Consider the following 20604-nt stretch of genomic DNA (forward strand, 5'->3'; position numbering starts at 1 on the left):
ATCACCCCGCTGACGAGATCCTTTCTGCGGATTAAGGGTCTGCAACACGTCTTCAAACACAGGTCACCACCCTGCTTTACCCTGTCAGTCTATTCTTCAGCGGTTTGCGAGATATCTCCCTCGAAAATGCTGTGCTCTGGTTGCTCCTCTCTTTCTGGTTGCATATCACATAAAACCAGGCGAAACTGAAGCGAAGAACTGATTAACAGAGAGAGAATCAGCTATAGACGGTGTCAAAATGGTTTGGTGTTTGCCTTTCTGTATGCACACGCAGCAGACTACGTGCTTCTGCTTTCCATCCCTTTTGCAAAGCAGCACATTTTCCCTCTGTGTGATGAGGCAAAATGAGATATGGTGTAGCTATCAAAGATGGAAAATCAAACACTGCAGCGCTGTCATCAGATTTCCACGACTGCTCCTGGAGGAGTTCCTTACAAAGGCAGGTATGGGGTTTCTACACCAAAGCCAGCCATTTCCAGCCACTAATGCAGACGCGGCTAATTGCACACACTCACACATGTGCACGCACACGCTGATATAATAAACTACTATCATGTTGTATAATTTACGGTAATGTCTTGAGTTCCAGACCTGAGAAAACCATTTCTGTCTCCCATCCTGTTGGCCTACAGAAAATCTGTGGCGTTTAGATGCGTTTTTAGAAGCGTTTTCCTCCACTTTCCTCCCAGCCAAAGAGTAGACGCACATGATTGTTCTCAATAATTTAAAAGTCCAGAGACTCAGGGGCGTTGTTAATAAGAGGACTGTGGATTGAAAACATGGAGAAAAAAATGAAAGGTGCTTTGAATAAATGCCTTGTGTTTTGATCGATTCCGATGGCCACGCCGCTGTTTTTGTGAGCAACCTTGAGCCGTTTTGCTCAGCCTTCCAACTGGCTATGAGAGACAACTTCAGCTCCATGAGCCGACACCTAATATGAGAAATGCAGTATGTTGCTTGAAAGTATTGATGGGTTGACAGAAAAGATAATCATATGGAATGAGGTGTACTTGAGTACAAAAATGAGACTGAAGGCGAAAACCTTCAGTCTCAGTTGTGACGCTTTTTTTTTTTTTTTTCATTACTCCGACATGTGTTTTCATTGTTATCTGTGTGTAAGGGGCTCCTTTACGTCCCCGAGGTGCTGTTGTAATCCTTCCCTGTGACACAAGCTCTCTGAAAAAGACCTCAACTTTAGGTCTTCGCTTTGTAAGAAAATCAGTGCTTTTCATGTACAGGCCATCTATTATTCCCGGAGGCTATTAAAGCCATATAGGATTCAAAAAGCTTTCCACAGGCAAAAAGCCTTTCAGTTTACAGTAAAAGGGAGAAAACAGGGACACTGTATTAAGTATGGAAATGATCCGGCAGAATACCTCAAATAATCGCGGCATCACGGTTGAACTTCATGCAACCCTCTCTGGCAGAAGCAGGAAAAAAAAAAAAAAAAGGAAACATGCAGCGGAAAAGCGTGAACAAAAACAGGCGTCATTTCAATGATTCAGTGAGTAGAGAAAAGAATAACAGATTTGAAAATTCATCAAAAATATACTTTCTTTGGACATGTGTATGTATACTGCATGGTTTAGGCTTTAGAACCAGTGAAGTTATATTTCCCACAATGTTAAAATTATGTTAATTACTATGCAAACAGAAACTCCACACTGCAAACGAGGCTTTTCAGGCTTAATGTTGGTACAAAATAACTTGCATTAGATGTAGGCTTTGAAATAACACATTAGAAAACATGCTAAAGTCAAAGGCGATCCTAAATGATCAATTCGATAAACCGTCAACCCTTAAAGACCAAAGTTGCTGATACAAATAGGAGGCTAATAATGAAACTTTAACAGCCTAGATGTTTGACTTTTACTGAAAAGGTTTCCTTTTTCTTTTGTGTTCAAATGAAAAAAAAGCCCAGAAAGTGCATGCTGTCACTTTTAAGACACTATTTTATGGTGTTTGTTAAAGCTGGACTGATCAGGCTTTTTTTTTTTTTTTTTTGGCCGATTTTCAGTTGGGACATTTTGTAAAGCTTTCGCCTACTGATACAGATTTGAAGCAATCCTGATTTCTATCTAGGAACAATAATAAAGAAAACGGCAGTCGAAATCATTTTCTAAGCCCTTTTGCTCTTAGAGGTCATTAATTATTTATACTTGAAGCAGAGGCAACATCCCAAAGTGTGTGTGCACACGTGTGTGCGTGTGTGTGTGTGTGTGTGTGTGTGCACGACGTCATTGAAAATAACACTCAAACACTGTCGAACTGTGCAGTGAGCTCAAATGTCACTAATAGTAATAAAACAGTGCAATGTGTTTTTTTCAGCACAGGTTTGCAGCATGACTTGGGAGTAAATTAGGCCTCGTTTCACACGTCTCCCAGTGAGATTGTAGGACTTTAAAAACTGTATTAACCTACACAGCATGACTTTTGCTTCATGTGTTTTGGAACAATGGGGAAAACATCAATAGCAACAAAAATAAATCCCAAGTTTATTCGCAATTCTCTTACACATCATTGATCACGTCCAGGTCAGAATTACATATTAGTGTATATGTTTGGCTTAGTTTAAAAATGCGCAAGAATAAGGCTCTCGCCTCTATTAGTGACCAAACCCAAAACACCCGGGACACTTCTGAACCTTCAGGCTTTAAGTTCCAGCTATCTTAATATGTGCTCGGCATATGTGAGTGGAGCTAATCCTCAGCATTTCCACAACAAAACACCTATCATCTTACTTTGTGCACTGCTGTCTGAGATTCTGACAGAATCTGCAGACGTAAATGCACACAGTTGCTTCATAAAAATCCACCGGTCGCACCCTGATCCTTGCTGCACATGTAGGGAGATGATTTAAGCCTTGACAATAACGAAGAGGAACTTCTCCAAAAACGGCTTAGAAACAAAGCTGGTAAATAACCCCACTGTTGCTCTCAAACAGCTTAAATGTGGAAGCGGTCATGCCTGCGTGTCTATGGAAACTGGATGGATTTACATGCAGTCAGCATATGTTTATCTACGTGTCTGTAAACTCAGACTATAGACGTGAAACATACAGCCACCGTGAGCTATTATTTATGATTTTGTAGAAATTGTGTAAGAGTAGTTGGAAACAGTTTACCTCCAAAGCAAATGGGAAAGTTCTGTTTCCAACCAGAGTCCTTATTAAAGATTCATGCGAGTTTCTGTATCAGGAATGGGAAGAGTGACAACTTACTGTCACCAGATAAAGTCGCCCAACTCAGCACTGGCCTCCCCATCTGCTTTCTGAAATCCCTCACGTAAAAATAATAATAATAAAAAAAATCCTTTTGCGTATTTTCAATGCATAAGTGAACAGACGGCATTTTAGTCTTTGCATCAGGCCAGAAAATGTTTAATACAACCAACTGAAGTAATGCCCGCTTATCTCTGTGTACACAAGTGTAGTCGATTTACAGGAATACCTACTTGCTATTTATTATTTATGTTTAGCTAAAGTGGCAGGAAAGGATTTTTTGGAATGTGGCGAACACGGGGAGGAATCCTAAAATATGCATGAGTGCACCGTGGCTGTGTGCGGAAATGAGGAAGGCTGATTCACTGGAAGAATATTTGTAAAAAGTAGCAAACAAGATTGTTGTATAATATTGTGAAGTAAAAATGCAAGTATTTCTTTTTTGTAGCTAAATAATCTGCGTGCAGTTTTAGAAATTGATTTTCAATTTTTTTTTTTTTTAATCCTGCACAACAAAAAAATAATGCATTTATTGCTTTCCTCTCCCAGTCTGTCTTTTCAGTGACCAAGTATCTCCACTTCATATAAAAAATGTCCCCCCAGTATTTTACTAGTAAACAAAAAATGGAGGAGATTGTGATATTAATCAATTATAACTTCTGTGCTCTGATTAGGATGATACCGCTGCGATTTCCAGTGTTTGTTTATATTGAAAAGTGATAAATGACCACAAGAAGCAGAGTGGAAGTCTAATGGGCGACATTAGCTTAAATTGCATCTTCAATCTGTCTCCAGATGGAAACTTTGCAAGGACAGGAATACAAGATTACTTTTTTTTTTTGCTTTGTTTTTCCAAATCAGACTTATAAAAAAAGGAAAATAAAGTTACTTGCTTGGCTTTTTATGTGAGTAAAGAAAAAAAAAAAAAAAAAAAAGCATAGATAGTTGAAAGAATATATCGGCTTTTAAAAAAATACATTCAAATGAATTCATTGTAAAGGAATTACATTTTTTTTTTTTTTGGGAATTGCAACAACCACGTGTTCTACAACACGTGGTTGTTGCACAGTCTCCTGCGCTCAGACAGGAACACTTTGACAACAGAAAAGCAAGAGAAAGGTGGAACTTAACCCAAATGTTTATCCGCTGTCACCTGTAACAGAACAGTGACTTAGAAAGATGGGCTGTGTGGGTGTGCAGGTCCGCCGGTGTATTTGAATCTAATGCTTCCTTATGACGCGGCCACTAACTCTTCTGCGCCCGTCACTGAGATACAAATGCCTTTCCAAGCTGTCAAGATGTACAACCATGCCTGAACAATGAGTGTGCAACTCTGCCTCAGGACATTTGCTCCCTTTGACATGCATTGTAGTAGAAAATATGTGCTTCCTTCCAGACATGCCTACTTAATAGCTTCCACTATGGACTTTGTCTTGTCTCATTAACCTTATGCCATGTATGTTAGCTTTAGGCAAATTGAAATTTATGCTGTGGATGTACACAGTGCTGTATAGCTTACCCAAAATGGGGGGGGATGAATGTGGTAATAAGATTTGTTCTTGTTTCCATAAAGGTCACATATATGTGTGACACACTGTATTACACTAAATGACACATTTTCCATGCAGGCATTATTGAATTACCATACATCAATGTTGAAAAGAAAAGCCTGACAAGCGTAAAGACATATGGGGGTACAGGAATGAAAATAAATGCGTCGGGGTTTGCTGAGTGTTGACATGATAGCAATTTCTGTATCTGCCATGCATCAGAAATAGGATTCTCCGCCTGCCGACGCTGATTTCAAAAGTGAGAGGGAAGATCATGCCAACGAGGCGCGTGTCACTCATCTCTCCTTCAGTGTGCAGTTTGGCAGGCATCACAATGTGTTTTGCACATTCAATTTCCTGTGTTTAAATCTGACACGGGGGTTTTGTTTTTGTTTTCCCTCTTACCAAACTGAATATGATAATGTCTCTTGGGAATTGCTAGATGAAAAGACTTCCATGGTGCCGTCAGATTTTTTTTTTTGTTGAGAAGAGCATGCAAGCGTTGGAACCGATACAGCATGCATTATGATAAAATCATCTTTTTTCCATTTAGTAGGAGTTGTGTTTTAAAAAGAGAGTTTGCAAACCAAATTGGAGTAGAAATGTTTGAGAACATGTATTTTTTATAACTTCATTTTCTTTTTGAGCATACATCTTATTAGCACAGGATTCTTTAGTGTGTAGCAATATATCAACCTTTTGAGACTATAGATACGAATAAGAATAAATACAAAATTGTTTCACTTTTAGGATTTAGTTCAGTGATTAAACATTGCAGTCTATAAGCATTCATCAAAATCTCTCTTACTTTTTAAGAGAGACACGGCCATAGAGGCAGTAAAACATACAATAAATAAAACACACTGCAGTGAGCGGCCAAACCATGTTTAAAACAGAAACATTAAACAGTCACACTGACAGGATGAACTCTTCTCCTATTCCACAATCATTAACTGAAACTTCCCCAGAGTAACCAGTTCTGGCAAATTCAGGTCATTTTGTAAATCTTTCCAGGAAACAGGAGCTGCATATTTAAAAACCTTTTTTTTTTTTTTTTTTCTAATTCTGTTCTGACTTTGAGAACAGACATTTATCAAATACCTTGACTGTGCAGGTCATACTTTGTGTGATGCTTACACATAAAAACACTGAGACAAGAAGTTACCAACCCCGACCAGAGATTTACAAATGAAAAGCAGCCGATAAGAAAGAATGCAGATACAAACATGGCTATTTAGTATCTTTACATAGGAAATTCCCAATTCTAGTATAACCCACTTATATGCAAGAATTATAATAGTATAGAATACATTTTTTTTTTTAAGTCTGTTTAGGTATTTGACCTAAACAGGTGCATTTACAAAGAGCATAGCCCATAGTGGAAACTATAGCCTATAGTAGAAACTATAGCTTATAGTGGAAACTATATGCAAAAAACAGGTGAGGAAAAAAAGATTTCTCATTTAAAAAAAACTATTTTCTTTCTCAATTAACTCACAAATTGTTAGAATTCATTTTTAAATGTCAAATTGTTATTAAAAAAGGATGCCTGCATATTTCAAATAAAAAGTTGCCATTTCAATGTTAGCCTGTTAAACAGTTTGTGTTTTTAGAGGAATTATGTAACTTTATAGCATTCAAACAAACCCCAAACGTTCTTTTAAAGCATAGACACAAGTAATGTTAAATTGAACTAAACACCAAATATGGGCTGGATAAATGTAAGGGTTTGAACTAAGGAGAAAGATTAACAATAGATTTTTGTAGTCATCTGCATCTATGTGGAATGCAGTATTTGATCAATCACTGCAAAAAGTATTTGCATTGTAAGTGAAAACTCATGATCTGAAAAGAAAAGAAAGTGACTCGGCTCCAAAGTGATACGTATATTGCAGTGACGTGCGGTGAGGTTCATAGCTGGTGAGACACCGACTTAATTATAATCGGATTTATAAATCTAGACCCCCTACATGTTATTGTTTACATATGGAAATTTCGCGCATGCGTACAATGCTGGAGGGTAAAAAGACTATTCTTTAACATCTGATGCTTAGCCGCGCCGCCGCCGCAGAATAATTTCGTTATCTCAATCAAACTTAGACATGTAGATATTATTAATTTTGTGCTGTGCTTAACAGCAAAGGGAGAAACCGTTAAAGTACAACTCAAAACCACGTCTTTCTCGCTCTCTATGTCAGCGCAGCTACTGTATGGCTAACTCACTGTTACCGTCTCTTACTCTGCAGTTGTGGAGTCACAATGTCTGGGATCATGAGCGCCCCCAGCGATGAGGCAYGAGAACTGCCTGCCTCACCTCTAATCTGTTCTCTGCCGTTTCTGATCGCTCCTCAGCACACGAAACATGTCACACACACAGTGACAATAAAAACACAGTACATTAAATACATAAGCTAAATTATGGAAAATCAGTTTATACATTAAAGGTTTTTAACCATTTTATTGGCGACGTACAGACAGGAGGAGCATGCTCTCATAGAATGGCAACCGGTGCTGTTAGCAAGAGGTTGCGCAATCCCAGGAGAGACTCAGCTCACTGCTGCCTCACCGGCTTCGCTTCCAAGCATTTGAATGGGAAAATGCTAAAATTCAGCGATTTTGAAGAAAAAAAATCATCAGATTTGATGACATGATGACAGGTGAGGCTCTGCCTCACCTGCCTCCCCTGACCGCACGTCACTGAATATTGAAAGTCAACGTAGAGCAGGGATGTCAAAGTCAAATACACAGAGGGCCAAAAAAACAAATTTGCTACAAGCCGAGGGCCGGACTGGTTTAATGTTTATTAAAACATATTGAAATGATTGCACATAGCCTATTGAACCAAGACCTAACACAGTGTATATTATTTAACGATTAAATGAATAAAGCAATATTTTGTTATGGCTCTGTCAGTAACTTCAAGGGAAAACATTTTTCAAGAGGCAAACAGCAACAAATTTAATTGTTTTTAAAAACAAAATATGTTTCTTAATATCAAGATAAATGCATAAATCAAAGTGCATGCATTATAAACTGAAAATGCATTACTGTGCTGCTCTATGATCCTACCGATCACAGCTTTCAAATAGTAAAGTAAAAAAATAAATCAAATCAGTTGTATTCTTTCTCATGGCTCTTATCTGCAATTTTACCTGAATCCATTCAACTGAAAAATAAATAAAATAAAATAAAATACAAAAATATATGGCACACAGACAAAACAATACTTCATTCAAAGAAAAATCACGTCTTGTAGAAACAAATGTAAAAATTTAACTGAAACTTATAAACTGAAAATACGTTACTGCTCTGTGATGCTCACTTGTCTGAGGCTGAGCCTGATACTTGGAGGTGTCTCATCTTTTGTACAAGTTCATCAATGTTCGGGGTGAGGCTCTGAATAATGAATAATGAAGCCGTTTGGGCGCGCTGTAGTCACTTCGCGGGCTACCGTTGCATTATGGGAAATGTAGTGTTTGCGGGCAAAACACGAGCGGGCGGCTCTGGCTTGCGGGCCGGTTCTCATAGTAATTAAATATCATTCAGGGGGCCATAGATAATTGATTTGCGGGCCGGATGTGGCCCGCGGGCCTTGACTTTGACATATGTGACGTAGAGCATTTCCTGACAAGCTAATATGATGATCTGTTTACCAAACTAGCTTTAAAAGCTTTCAACTAAAGATAAATAGGCAGACTGTTAAAGGAGCGATCAAAACGCCTATATTTACAATATGTTCACTAGAGACAGGGTACACTGATCCACAGTTTAAGTATGTGCACTGGGAAAGGTTGAAATGAAGAACAGAAGAAAAATCTATTTGAAAATCTATAAAATCCTGTCCTGTGGAGTACACTTCAAACACGGCGTCAATATAACAAGGAGAGCCATAAGCTACAATAAACGTCTCTGGCAACATGTGTTGTGTACAAAGGTGGATACGTTTCTTAACATAAATATTCCTTTACAGCTCTGAAGAAAGGACGGTTCTGGATCACCCCTGACCCTTACCACAACGATGACAACATCCAGATTGGGCGTGAAGTCAAGATATCCTGTCAGGTGTGACATTATATATATAAAGCATGAACACAATAAGATAAATTAGCTGTCCAGTAACACTGAGCTGTATTTCTTAGGTGGAAGCGACGCCGCCAGAGGAGCTGACATTTAGCTGGCTAAAGAACGGCCGTGCCCTTCGGAGTTCAGAGCGCATGGTCATCACTCAGACGGACCCCGACATCTCGCCCGGGACCACCAACCTGGACATCATAGACCTGAAGTTTACCGACTTTGGCACGTACACCTGTGTGGCTGCGCTAAAGGGCGGAGGCATTCCTGAGATCAGCATCGACGTCAACATTTCCTCCACAACTGGTGAGCCTCACACCCCTTTGTGTCAGAGGCAGATTTTAAAACCTCCACCACTCCATGCAACATATCCCATCAGACATGCGTCCTACAGCTACTTCACCCATACAAAGAAGCTTTAAAAAGCGATTTTGACTTTCGTATGAAGTATTTTTGTACGTGTAGTAATTTTTGGGGGGCTTGGGGTGTTGGACATTTCTGTTTGAATAATGGACATTTTCTATATATTTTATATGATTGTTGACGCTAAGATATTAAAACAATTGAGAAATAACTGTAGCTGAAGTTAAATGTTAATTCATTGCTAAAGGAGACAGGTCATTTAAAGGATACTTATGTGTCAGTGACACATAAACATTTTCCTTCACTATGTGATATGATATCAAACACCTTTTTTTTCTGTTTGAGGTCCAGTTACTAAAATTCTTTCTATTTCATTAAGACCCATTATATCAGTTTAATAAGTCTTTTGAGATCTCGTATAGACTTTCTTCACATTCAAAAGTTGATATACATCTACTTGCTGATTGGTAGAATTCCCTTTTGATCTGTATGACTTTGGTCATTCAACAACCTTCTTTTAATAGTTTGCTGCAATATCTCTCTTTTCATTTTCACTGAACTCGTGCAACTGAGTAGATTTAGTTGCCCACATCTTTTCAGCTCTTTTTACAAAGTTTCAGTGGACTCAGTTCTGTTCTTTGTGACGATCACTCCAAAATGTTGACTTTGCTGCTCCTGAGTGACTTTGTAACTAACTTGGCTGTCTGCTTGGGGTCGTTGTCATTTGTGTCCAAGCTTTAATTTCCTGGCTGATGTCTTGTGATGTTGCTTCGGTCTTTCTTCTTCATAATGCCATATGTAATATTGCAAAGTGCACAAGGTCGTATGCAGCAAAACTAATTTCCCCACAACATGTCTGTCACTTCTGTGCTTCATAGTTGAGATGGTGTCTTCAGGCTTACAACCTTTCCACTTTTTCTTCCAACATTCATTAAGGGTAAACAGTTCAATTTCCGTTTTCTTGAGACCACAGGACATTGTCTTCAAAAATGAAGGGTTTTTGTCCCTAAACACATTCGCTTCACCGTGGATAATAACACTCTTTCACCGGCTTTAACATTCTTCACAAGGCTTTTCATTTTTGCAGCAAAGCGAGTTCATTTCTGGAATGCAAAACCGGCCTTCTTTCTGAATCCCACAATGTTTATACTTGCATAAAATTGTTTGAACAGATAAATTGTGGCACCTTCAGGAATCTGGAAATTTGATTCAAGGATGTACCAATCTTTGTGAACTTCCACGGATTCTCCTTCTGGCCATTTGGTTGATTTCCTCTGATTTTTCCATAATATCACAGAAAGAAGCAAAAACTAAAATTTTTTGATTTTTGGCATTTAGCAAATATAAATAATATGTAAAACCCTAAACATTTCCTGACAGTGAGAGGAAAAAGGTTGTTATGTATGCAAATATCTGCTTTCAAGTGTGTACGACTGAACACTTCAATAATTGAAGTACCGTCAACATTAATTGGCACTCCTGGTGAAGGTGCTTGCAAAAATCTTCAAATAAATTGTTTAAAAAGACTTAGTGACACCAAGATGCTTCTTTTTACTACAGTTCTCCAATGGAGAGCTTAGATCATTTTTGCCTCCCCTGAATCCTGCTTATCATGCGAGGTTACAAGATAAACATGAGCATTTGTCCATATTTTTTTGTCACAATTTTGGTTTTGACCTTTCCTAATTATTGGTATCTATGTAAATGTAGTCATTCTCACCTGCCTTACTATATTCTCTTGTCTTTCCCATTTTGCAAGGTGGCTTACAGAATTGGGCATTAAAATTACATTCAAGCAAAACCAGAAGCCAAGGATCACTTAGTAAAAGCTTTCAGTCATTCTGATTAACTTAAAATTTTAATTAGACATTGGAAAACTGCTTTACTTGTATGTGTTGACGTCAAAGTCATCCATGTAATATACATGTGAATATATAACATGCCAATAGTTTAGATGGTTTTCTTTTGCTTTTTCAGAAGTGAAACTGAAACTTTAACCTTGATATAAAATTATTTGAAATTGCGCAGACATGTTAATCGTGGTTAAGGGATTTTGTGCTGAAATAATGAAAGAAACAATCTCTTTACTTCTAGGGACTTTACAAACGTCCTTCACCAACCACATTTTTGAGGTTGTGGCAAGAAAGTCGCGTTATAAACCCCAAAATTTAACCCAAGAAAAACGAAACTTTGTTTCGGTAACTGTAGTCTCAAACCAGAGTTCATCCGTCGGACAAATCAGGCATCAGATGCTCAACGTCGTTCCATCAACTGGCTGCTTTCACTCTTCCAGCATACATACAACATGAGCGGCTTGCTAGTTGCATGACACATCAGTCCGCCTCGCTCCAGGATCTCCATTTCGACCACGCTGTGTTTTACTATTCAATTACTTAAAAAGTTTTACAAAAGCTTTTCACTGTTCTTTTGAGTCCGCACTGCTCTCTTGCCTGTCAGTCATTGTCAAAGAATGCAAGGCGTAGGTGCTAAAATGACAGGAGTATGAAATCTGAAAGATAACAGCAGAGGGAGGAAATGTGCTGTCAAATGTCTTGTTTGGCTGACATTCAGGAAATTTAAATACGACCACACTTTGTTGGAAAAACAAAGTAATGGAAGGCCAAGCAGAACGAAATGACACCGTTAATGACAGAAGGACTTCGTTCTAAAATCCTCATTGAAATGTCACTCAGTACATCTCCAAAATACTTTGTAAATGTTTAGTATTTCTTGTCAGCCATCTCAGAAATCAAAACAGTTATTTTATAGAGATCTATTGCACATACAGTAAAATATATGAAGTTTATTTGCAGTTTTAACGATTATGGCTTACAGGTAAAGAGAACCCGTAGTTCAGGATCTCAGGAAATTAGAATATCATATTAGACTAATCAAAAATTGATGCACAAATGTTAGGCTTCTGAAAGGTTTGTACATTTCTGTTTGGGCCTCTTCTTGCATGAATAACTGCATCAATGCACCGTGGCACGGAGGCGATCAACTCCTGGCGCTGCCGCAGATTACTTTATCTGTCTTGTTGGATCTGGTCTCTCTCATCTTTCTCTTACAACAGCCCATAGGTTTAAGGAGTTCGGGTCAGGGGAGTTTGCTGGCCAATTAAGAACAGGAACACTGCGGTCAGAACCAGTTTTTGGTACCTTTGGCAGTGTGGGCAGGTGGCAAGTCCTGTTTGAAAATAAAACCAGCATCTCCATTTAGCTTCTCAGCAGACTTCCCTCATGCAGGTGTTTTGACACGATGAGCTTTGATTAATAACCTTTTTCACGGTTTTCAAATTTTCTCAGGTACTGAATTTTGGATCGGCATAGTCTGTAACCCATAATCATCAAAATTGCTTAGCTTCACTTTTTGGGTGACTGGCAAGAAACATTGCCCTTTTACGCAATATTTTATGTCTTTTAAGCTGCTCTAGTATTTGTTCATGCTACATCATGGCGCACACAAACCCTGGAAGTCTCCGGGTTTCACCGCACTCCTCCCTGATTCTTCAGATTATCCGTTTGGGGGATTCCAAAAGTCGGTGCTGCTGCAGGCAGAGTAGATATCTCCGCTTGCTTTGACTTTACCGCCATGTGTTTGGTACCGATAAGGAAGGCCGGGGTTTGTGATGTGACTTAGCAACGATTAGGTTCATAGGGAGCTCTTTTGCCTCTTGTAGGCAAAACTCACGAGCACACATGGAAACGCATTCACGCAGCCTTACCTTTAGTCAGTACCTTGCTTCTCTCTTACGCCTCAGCTGCCACTCAGTAAGTGAACATGAAAGCTGCGTGTCGACCTTGGGTGCATAATTACTGTTAGATAATCCTTTGATAATCCTTGTGCTTTAAAACAGTGGGATCAATTGCATCTGCCAAGATTGTTTCCTCATTATCTTTTAAGTAGTGCAGTCTCTTCTTTTGGAGTGCCTGAGCGTTGCCAACACATTAGTGCAGATCCTTTAATGTGCAGAAATAAATAAATAAAAGAATACAGCTGTCTGACTGGAGAAATAACAAAGAAAATGACTGACTGCTTTGTGATTGGATAAAATGAAAGGTTTCCTTCAGGCTCGGGTTTGATTGCTTCCCAAGCTTTCACTGCTCCAGTCGCACGTGAAGGCAGGAATGAGATGCTATGAAAGGAACGCGTTGGCATGGAGATGCATCTGTCATCGGGAATTATACTGGAAATGTGGTTTCTGCTTTGTTACGATTCCTGCTGCATTTACCTGGATGTGGGCGGGCTGTTTCTGTCAGTCTGGCTGACGCCACGAATCAGTGGAGTGTCTCTGCCGAGCTCTGTAGCTGCAGCGTGCAGCTAAAGCGCCTTGTGCCTCTGCTTTGCTACGCGCCTGCAGCCTGTTGTGCGATGAATGAGCTCGGTATTTGTTCCTCTGCCTGTTCTCCTGAAGGGAGAAAGCCGAGCTGCAATTAGAAGTCTTAATAAAAGTGTTTAGAGGAGATTACACTGCAGATCTGCCAGGGTTTTTGTGCTGGGAACGAGGGTGAAGCTCACTTGGCTCTCTCGGTTTTGGCTCCCGGTTTTGATTCCAAACCAGGGGTTGGGTCCGACCCTGGCCGAAGAGAATATTTAGGGACACAGATTTTTGTACAACTTTTCCTTTTTGTAAAACAGCGCTAATATTTACTGCTGCGGCAAACTCATTAAATAAGCAAGTTCTTATCTCAGCACTGCTCCCAGAGATTCCAGGGGCGATGCATATTTATGAGTGTGGTCTGAAACGAGGACACAGACCTCCCCTTTGGAGATCGTCAAGATTAAAAACCGCAAGAGCCAGAAATCTCTGAAAGGAGATAAGAACTTGATGAAGTTCCAGCAGAAAACACAAGTTACACCTGTCAGGAGCAAACGTTCACACGCAGCGACTAGACGCGTCCGAGATCTTCAGGTGGTGACGGTGTTGTTGTGACTCGAATGTTATTTGAAATCAGATCGGAAGCGTTTGTCAAGATAAAATTCTAACGCAGTGCAGAATACGGCGCGGAGGGATAGTTGGTATTTAAAGCCGGGTTCAGACAAAGACTTTGCCGATAGCTGATGTGCTGATGCCATTTATCATTATCGTGCTATGTGAATCTCGTTCTCAGCAGGACAGATGATCAAAAAGTTAGTGACGTTCACTTTGTTTCAAGCTTTTTTAAACACACCTGGGATTCTGCCGCTAACGGGCGTTTCTTTCAACCTCAAAAACACATCCAATTAAATTGTTTAGATAATTATCTGCTCGCTTGATTAAAATGAGCTAGATTAATGAACACAGTACGCAGCAAGCCATTTTTCTGACAATTTAATTAATCAGTACCTTATAGCAAGTGGACTCATCTCTGTCTAACTCCCTATTGACAGATTATATTCTCTGTTTGACTATGATTCATCATGCATAGTCACCACATGAATAAATACACTATGACAATTTGACTGCTCTTTGTGCTGATTTCAGCAAATCCATTGACCCTGATGAAGATAAAAAAAATTGACATAAGCCTGACTCATCTGTAGGATGACCATAGCCAGGTGTCATTTGCTCTCTTTGAAGGGAAGCAACTGTTTAAATACTATCTGCTGAGCAGAGTTGGGAAGGTTAGCAGCATGTTAATGTACTTTTTCAGAAGGTCTCTGTGTATTTTTTCTTAACAGTCTCATGGATAGAAATATATTCTGTAGACCATTTACTAACCTCAGACCATCCAGTTTCTCTCGGTTCATTATCACAACAAATAGCCAATTTACATGCAAAGTTACTTTGGATCTATCACTGTCAGAACAATAAACTAAAAGTAAAAAAAATAATAATAAATGACACATTTTGGACTTTTTAAGGAGACTGAATTGATCTCTGTTGGTTTTCCTGGACAACTTTCTAGCAATTTTTTTTTTTTCACAAATTGTATACATCTGAGTTGAGTGTAATTTGACTGTATAGTAAAGAGATGCAATATACCATATTTTCTGGACTATAAGGCGCACCTAAAAGCCTTTAATTTCATCAAAAAATGAGAGTGTGCCTTATAATCCGGAGCGCCTTATATATTGTTCTGGAGTAAAACAGAACAATATATAAGGAATTAATATGGATTGATTCTGGTTGTGCTTACTGAGCTCAAAGCGATTTTGTGTGGTTCACGGCGCTCAGTCAAAATGTTTTAGTTATGTTACATCAGCAGTCAGGAGCGTTGTGGAGTAATGCGTACTGTGTTTTGGCTGACTTATCTGACTGTTTTGTTTCACTTAATGCACCTTATAGTCTGCTGTGCTATATATATTAATAAAAATCTAAACTAGACCATTCGTTAATGGTGTGCCTTAGAACCCAGTGTGCCCTATAGTTTGGTATGATAATGATAACTATAATGGCACTGGAAATAATTGAATAGCATGGGAGAAATGTGAGTTGAACTGGGCTCAATAGTGTTTTTGCATAACTCAGCGTGATACCTAAAACTAATTGAACTGAATTAAGTTAAACTGCACAGACTGAAATTAAATTGAATTCAATTGAATTTCATTCAGATGAATTACAATGGACTCCTGCAGAGTCTTTGATTTTTTTCTGAGAAGCAAATGTAGAAGTTATTTGTCGTAATGTACAAGTTATCCATTGACAGATATTTGACTTTAATTAAATGTTGCTGCTTTGCAAAGTTCAAAGTTCTGAATTTGTCAGAGCTCATAGAATTGTCCCAGAATTGACGAAAAAGCCACCTGGATGCAATTAAATGTGAAATGTCCAGTTGAATCACCTCTGACATTTGAACGTATGTCACAAACTTTTCAGCACGAATGGATCTTTGCGGCAGGTTCCAAAGATCCTGGGAACGGCAGTGGGATGAAGCCATCCTGAAAATCAGTCATATGGAAACAGCTGATGACAGTTTTGCCTTCTCAGTGATGTACAGCTGCCTGGCAGCATATGTCAACATGACACCTGTGATGTTTTCAAGGTCGACTGCAGATATTGGATCTGACATTCCAATGTCTACAGACAAAGTATTGTCTGTGAACATACCTCTAAGTGTCTTCAGATAAATCAAAAGGCAGCAGACCAAAATGCAGTCACCGATGAAGATGTAATTGCAGTTTTCTTTTTATATTAAGCCCATAAAATGATGATGAAACAAGGTAACCAGCCTGTAACTTTAGCTGCACCCACTGCAGTTGCAATTAGTTGGGTGGGCGGGCCATCATCTGGGAGGAACACTTTACAAGGAAACGAACCCTTCCTCATTAGACACCGTCAAGCCTCCGTCAGTGATGTTGCTCCGTCACGTGAAAATGCTCACTACTTCACGAAGAACAAAGCCGTCGTGCAGGAGGTGGCATTTTAAACAGAGCATTTCTGCTCCTCAGCCTGGTTGGATGCATGGTGGAAAAAGAAGAAAGAAAAAAAAACCTTACAGAAGCAGAACAACAACATTAAAGAGAGCATTGTAGCAACAAATCAAGTTGCCGCCCATGAGAGCGTGAGTGTTGAAAGCCTGCTGCTCTGCAATATGAGCCACATGAATTCACGAGGGGCTCAAGTGAACGATTGCAAGAAGAGTTAGAAAATTTTAGGGGACATGCACACAGCTACGAAGAAAAACAAAACAAAGAGAAAAAAACAATAAACCATCCACTCAGTGGTGTGTTATTGTGGTCAGCAGTGTGTCGCTGCAGTCTATCAGCAGGCTACAGCAATTTTAACACATCTGTGGATATTTATAACACTTCAGCAGCTCGGAGAGCGGAACGGTACCCCTCCGCAGCCCGTCTCGCATGCCAAACACACACACTTTCACAAATATGCCCACAGCGGAGCCGTGGGACTCCGCTCTCCGTCCCCAGAGCTCCGGGGCTCGGAGGAACAGAGAGTCCTGTCACATTGTGACCAACTCGTTGGCTTCAAGCTGTCTGAGCGGCACAATCCTGCACAAACAGACACACTCCCTGCACAGTCTGCAGTAGTTCAGAACGTTGTGTTGCCATGGCGACGGGGAGTGATGTCACAGCGCCTAGTAGAAAAGGGGCAGTGGGAATGTTTATTCTCAAAGACGTTTATTCGCGCTGCTTTCAATGCCACCGCTGTAAGAAAAATGCAAATTGCCTGATGTTTTCTCGCGCCACAGTTTCCCACTGAAAGGCACCAGCCGTCAGCCTCTCCGCTCTGAAGATGATTCCCACCGAGTCCCTCCCCGAGAGATCCATGGCGGCACCTCGGCCACTTTACGGGGCCCTCTTGATTTAGGCCCACAAAAAAGACACACACGTGTGTGTTGTTTCCAAACGCCGCAACGAGACGCGTTTCACCGAGGAGCTGAAACGGGATCACAGCACACCGTCACCCGTGGGCAAGAAGAGATTCGCGTATGCACACACATGCGACGGCGGGGACACGAAAGCCACGCAGACGCGCACTGCGAAAGCATCCCCACGGAGCGAATGTGCCCCGCAGGCATCACTGGCATTTGGAGGGCTTTGGCACAATGAGAGCACAGTAAAGACCAGCAGCAGGCCCTCCGCCACACTCAGCATCTCAACGGTCATTCAGAGACAGGGTGGTCACCAGGAGGAAGGATAAAAATGCAGAGCTGAGATGAGACGGGCATAAGCAGGTTTGTGGGGGGGTGTTTGCTTTCCTGTGACGGCGAGGTGAGAAATGGCAGCAGCTGATAGCCAGCATTCCTGCTGCCAAAATCTGTGGACAGACTACAGTAATTATTTGTCTAATCCAGGCAGAAGAGGCCAGGTGTAAAGATGGCAGCTCAGCGAATGCACCTCTCCTCCATATGCTGACGGTTACCCGCTGCTCCCTGCTGGCTGTTGTTTTACCGCTTGGACCCGAGGAAACGCGGAGGACGTTTAAAATGGAGAAAAGCACGTCAGCACTTAACACCTGGCTGCCTCCACCGAGACGGTGTGTGAATAAAAATCAGGAAATGTATCAATATGAAATGAACATGTTGTTATTGCCGTGACGATAATTTTTTGCTCTTCTTTTGATGCTGAACTAACAAATGGATGAAGTCGATGAGTTTGACTGCAGGGATGGTAGATGCAGATTCAGAGGCGATGACTAAAGCGTTTTAATGCACTGAGAAAAGAGAATAGATTTCCAACCTAATAAGTAGTTGTATGAATATAGTTGAATGGATTTCGTCAAACATACTTTATCTACATTTGTTTAACTTTACAACTTAATAAATGTAAGAAATTAACATGGAAATGAACTTAATTTGATTACTTACCACCATTTAATGCAATATACTTAGTATATTTCTCTTTTTTTCAGCATTTGATCAGTTCTCTTGTCCTGAAACCCACAACTTGAGCCAAATGTTGATAGTGTTCTGCACGTTTTGAATATCAGGTCAGCCTTAATTAGATTACACATTCATACATACCCTACAAGATACTGTGTTAGCCATATCTCCTCCAGTTTGTCAGATTTCTCATAATTACTAATTTGTTAAAAAATTGAGCACAAGTCCTAATGAAAAATGTAAATATCATTATAATTGCAGTATGTATGCTAAATGCATTCCAATTATTTATGAAGTATTTAAGATGATTTTCATTGATAAATTAAACATTTCATTTTTAAATTTAATTTAAAAATTAAATTTTAATTAAATTTTTTATTTAATTAATTTTTTTTAATTAATTTGATCTGTGCACCTCAGATCAGAATTGTGTAGCTAATTTACAATCTCCAGTTGTTTTCTGTTTTCCTGCTTGAGCAGCCGCTCTGTCACACAATTGCAAATGTTAAAGTAAAAAAAAATAATTATTTTTAATTTGAATAGAGTTGATATTTCAAGATTCGCTTAGCATCTTATATTGGCAATTAGCATGATAACTCCCGTAAAGAGCAGTCTCTCTTTGTGTGTTCCCTGGAGGAAATGAATGGATATCCTTTAAGTCAACAATAAAAAGAAGGCTGACAGTGTTTTCAGTACGTTTCCGCAACAAACTGAGGTTTAAATAGGCCGAAGGCTTACTTCCTCCATTTAAAAGTAGGCACCTGCATAAAGAGCCAACATGCCTCCATAGAAAATATAGTTGCATTTTAAATTTGCTTCGTACGCCTTTTTTTTTTTTTTTTTGCTTCCTCGGTATTAATTGTTAAACACCTTCCATAATTTAAGCTGGAGCCTGCTAGCTCTGAATGTCCTTTCCTCTTTAGCAACTTCCACATTGAAGATGATTGGTGTCAGCCCTCAGATATCATCTGTTCGCTCATCGTAACTGAGATCTGATTTTCATGTTTCCAACTGGCCAGTCGAGCCGAAAATGGAAAGATTAAAACTTAAAATTGTGCTTACAAGGGCTTTCGCTAAAAACCATTGTGAGATCTTTGGATGTTGGGGTGAATTAACTGAGTTTGCCCTCATCTCTAAGCACCTTTTTGCTGTTTTTACCTACATATTTCTGAGTGAATGTTGATTTAAAAAAAAACAACTTAGTTTTATGGTTGAGAAAATTTGGAAGACACAATTTCAGTCTAAAGAGGAAAAAAATAATAAAGTACACATAATATCTAAATCATGGTGTTTAAGCCAAACATGATGATTAAAGCAAAATATAATTTGTTGAGTGATTCTTTATGGATTAATCATGTTTAATTTGCTGCAAAATATGCCAACGTTTTGTACAAATGTGTTCTTCTTGCATCCACATTTTTGGCCTCTAGTGTAACTGGTTACTCTTTTGTTCTCATGTCTCCTTGAATTGATTAAGAACAAAAAAAGAAAGAAAGAAAAACGCTGCCAGTTTGTCCTTGCAGAAAGATTCCCATTGACGTGTGAAAACTGTTGCCATGAAACAGATTACAGTAATTTTGGCCTAAATTCAGCTTTAAGATTTAAGCATTTCTTGCTGCAATTCACAGCCCATGGAGATGCTCCTACATCCTTATTATTCTGTTCTCTGCACATGTGATTTCCTTCTCTGATGAGTGGGTGTTTAAGCACAATCATAACACTGTGATAAAGACGTGCTCATTGGGGGGAGGGGGACAACAAAAAAACCATGAAGCTCTGAAATGGCTGCAGGATTTTACCTTCAATGAAACAGAAAATGGCCACAAAATATTTTTTTATAAGTATTTCTTGACTCTTTCTTTTTCTCCGATTGCATGTGATTTCATCACAGTAAAAAAAAAAAAAAAAAAAAGGCAAAAAACAAACAAACAAACAGAAAAATCCCTCCAACTTGGCTTGATTCTTTTCCAGCTGCAGCATTGTTTGGACAGAATGACAGTGATTCAAAAATCATCAGGGAAGCACAACAGGGTTTCATCATTGCTGAGGAGATTATCGGCCCGTGAAAAGCTGGCTGTAAACTGTTTTTGGGGAGCAGCGCTACAAAATAGTCTTGGAGTCTACTGATAGCTTGGAC

At 39.5% G+C, this 20604-nt stretch overlaps 1 protein-coding gene and 1 long non-coding RNA gene across 5 annotated transcripts in view; one reads left to right on the top strand and one right to left on the bottom strand.

Moving 5' to 3' along the window:
- LOC103457909 (MAM domain-containing glycosylphosphatidylinositol anchor protein 2) overlaps window positions 1-20604 on the top strand; it is a 198895-nt gene that overhangs the window by 112331 nt on the left and 65960 nt on the right. For all 4 annotated transcript variants that reach the window (XM_008398386.2, XM_008398385.2, XM_008398387.2 and 1 more), the window contains 2 exons: window positions 8741-8832; window positions 8910-9147. In XM_008398386.2, the coding sequence (XP_008396608.1) occupies window positions 8741-8832; window positions 8910-9147 (330 nt within the window). The remainder of the gene's footprint in view (window positions 1-8740; window positions 8833-8909; window positions 9148-20604) is intronic.
- LOC103457908 (uncharacterized) lies at window positions 13459-14692 on the bottom strand. Its single transcript, XR_532496.2, has 3 exons — window positions 14064-14692; window positions 13723-13780; window positions 13459-13612 (listed from the first exon to the last, which is right to left on the bottom strand). It is a non-coding gene; the product is annotated as an uncharacterized LOC103457908 (long non-coding RNA).

Source organism: Poecilia reticulata, linkage group LG21, assembly GCF_000633615.1.
Source record: "Poecilia reticulata strain Guanapo linkage group LG21, Guppy_female_1.0+MT, whole genome shotgun sequence".
Lineage (NCBI taxonomy): Eukaryota > Metazoa > Chordata > Actinopteri > Cyprinodontiformes > Poeciliidae > Poecilia > Poecilia reticulata.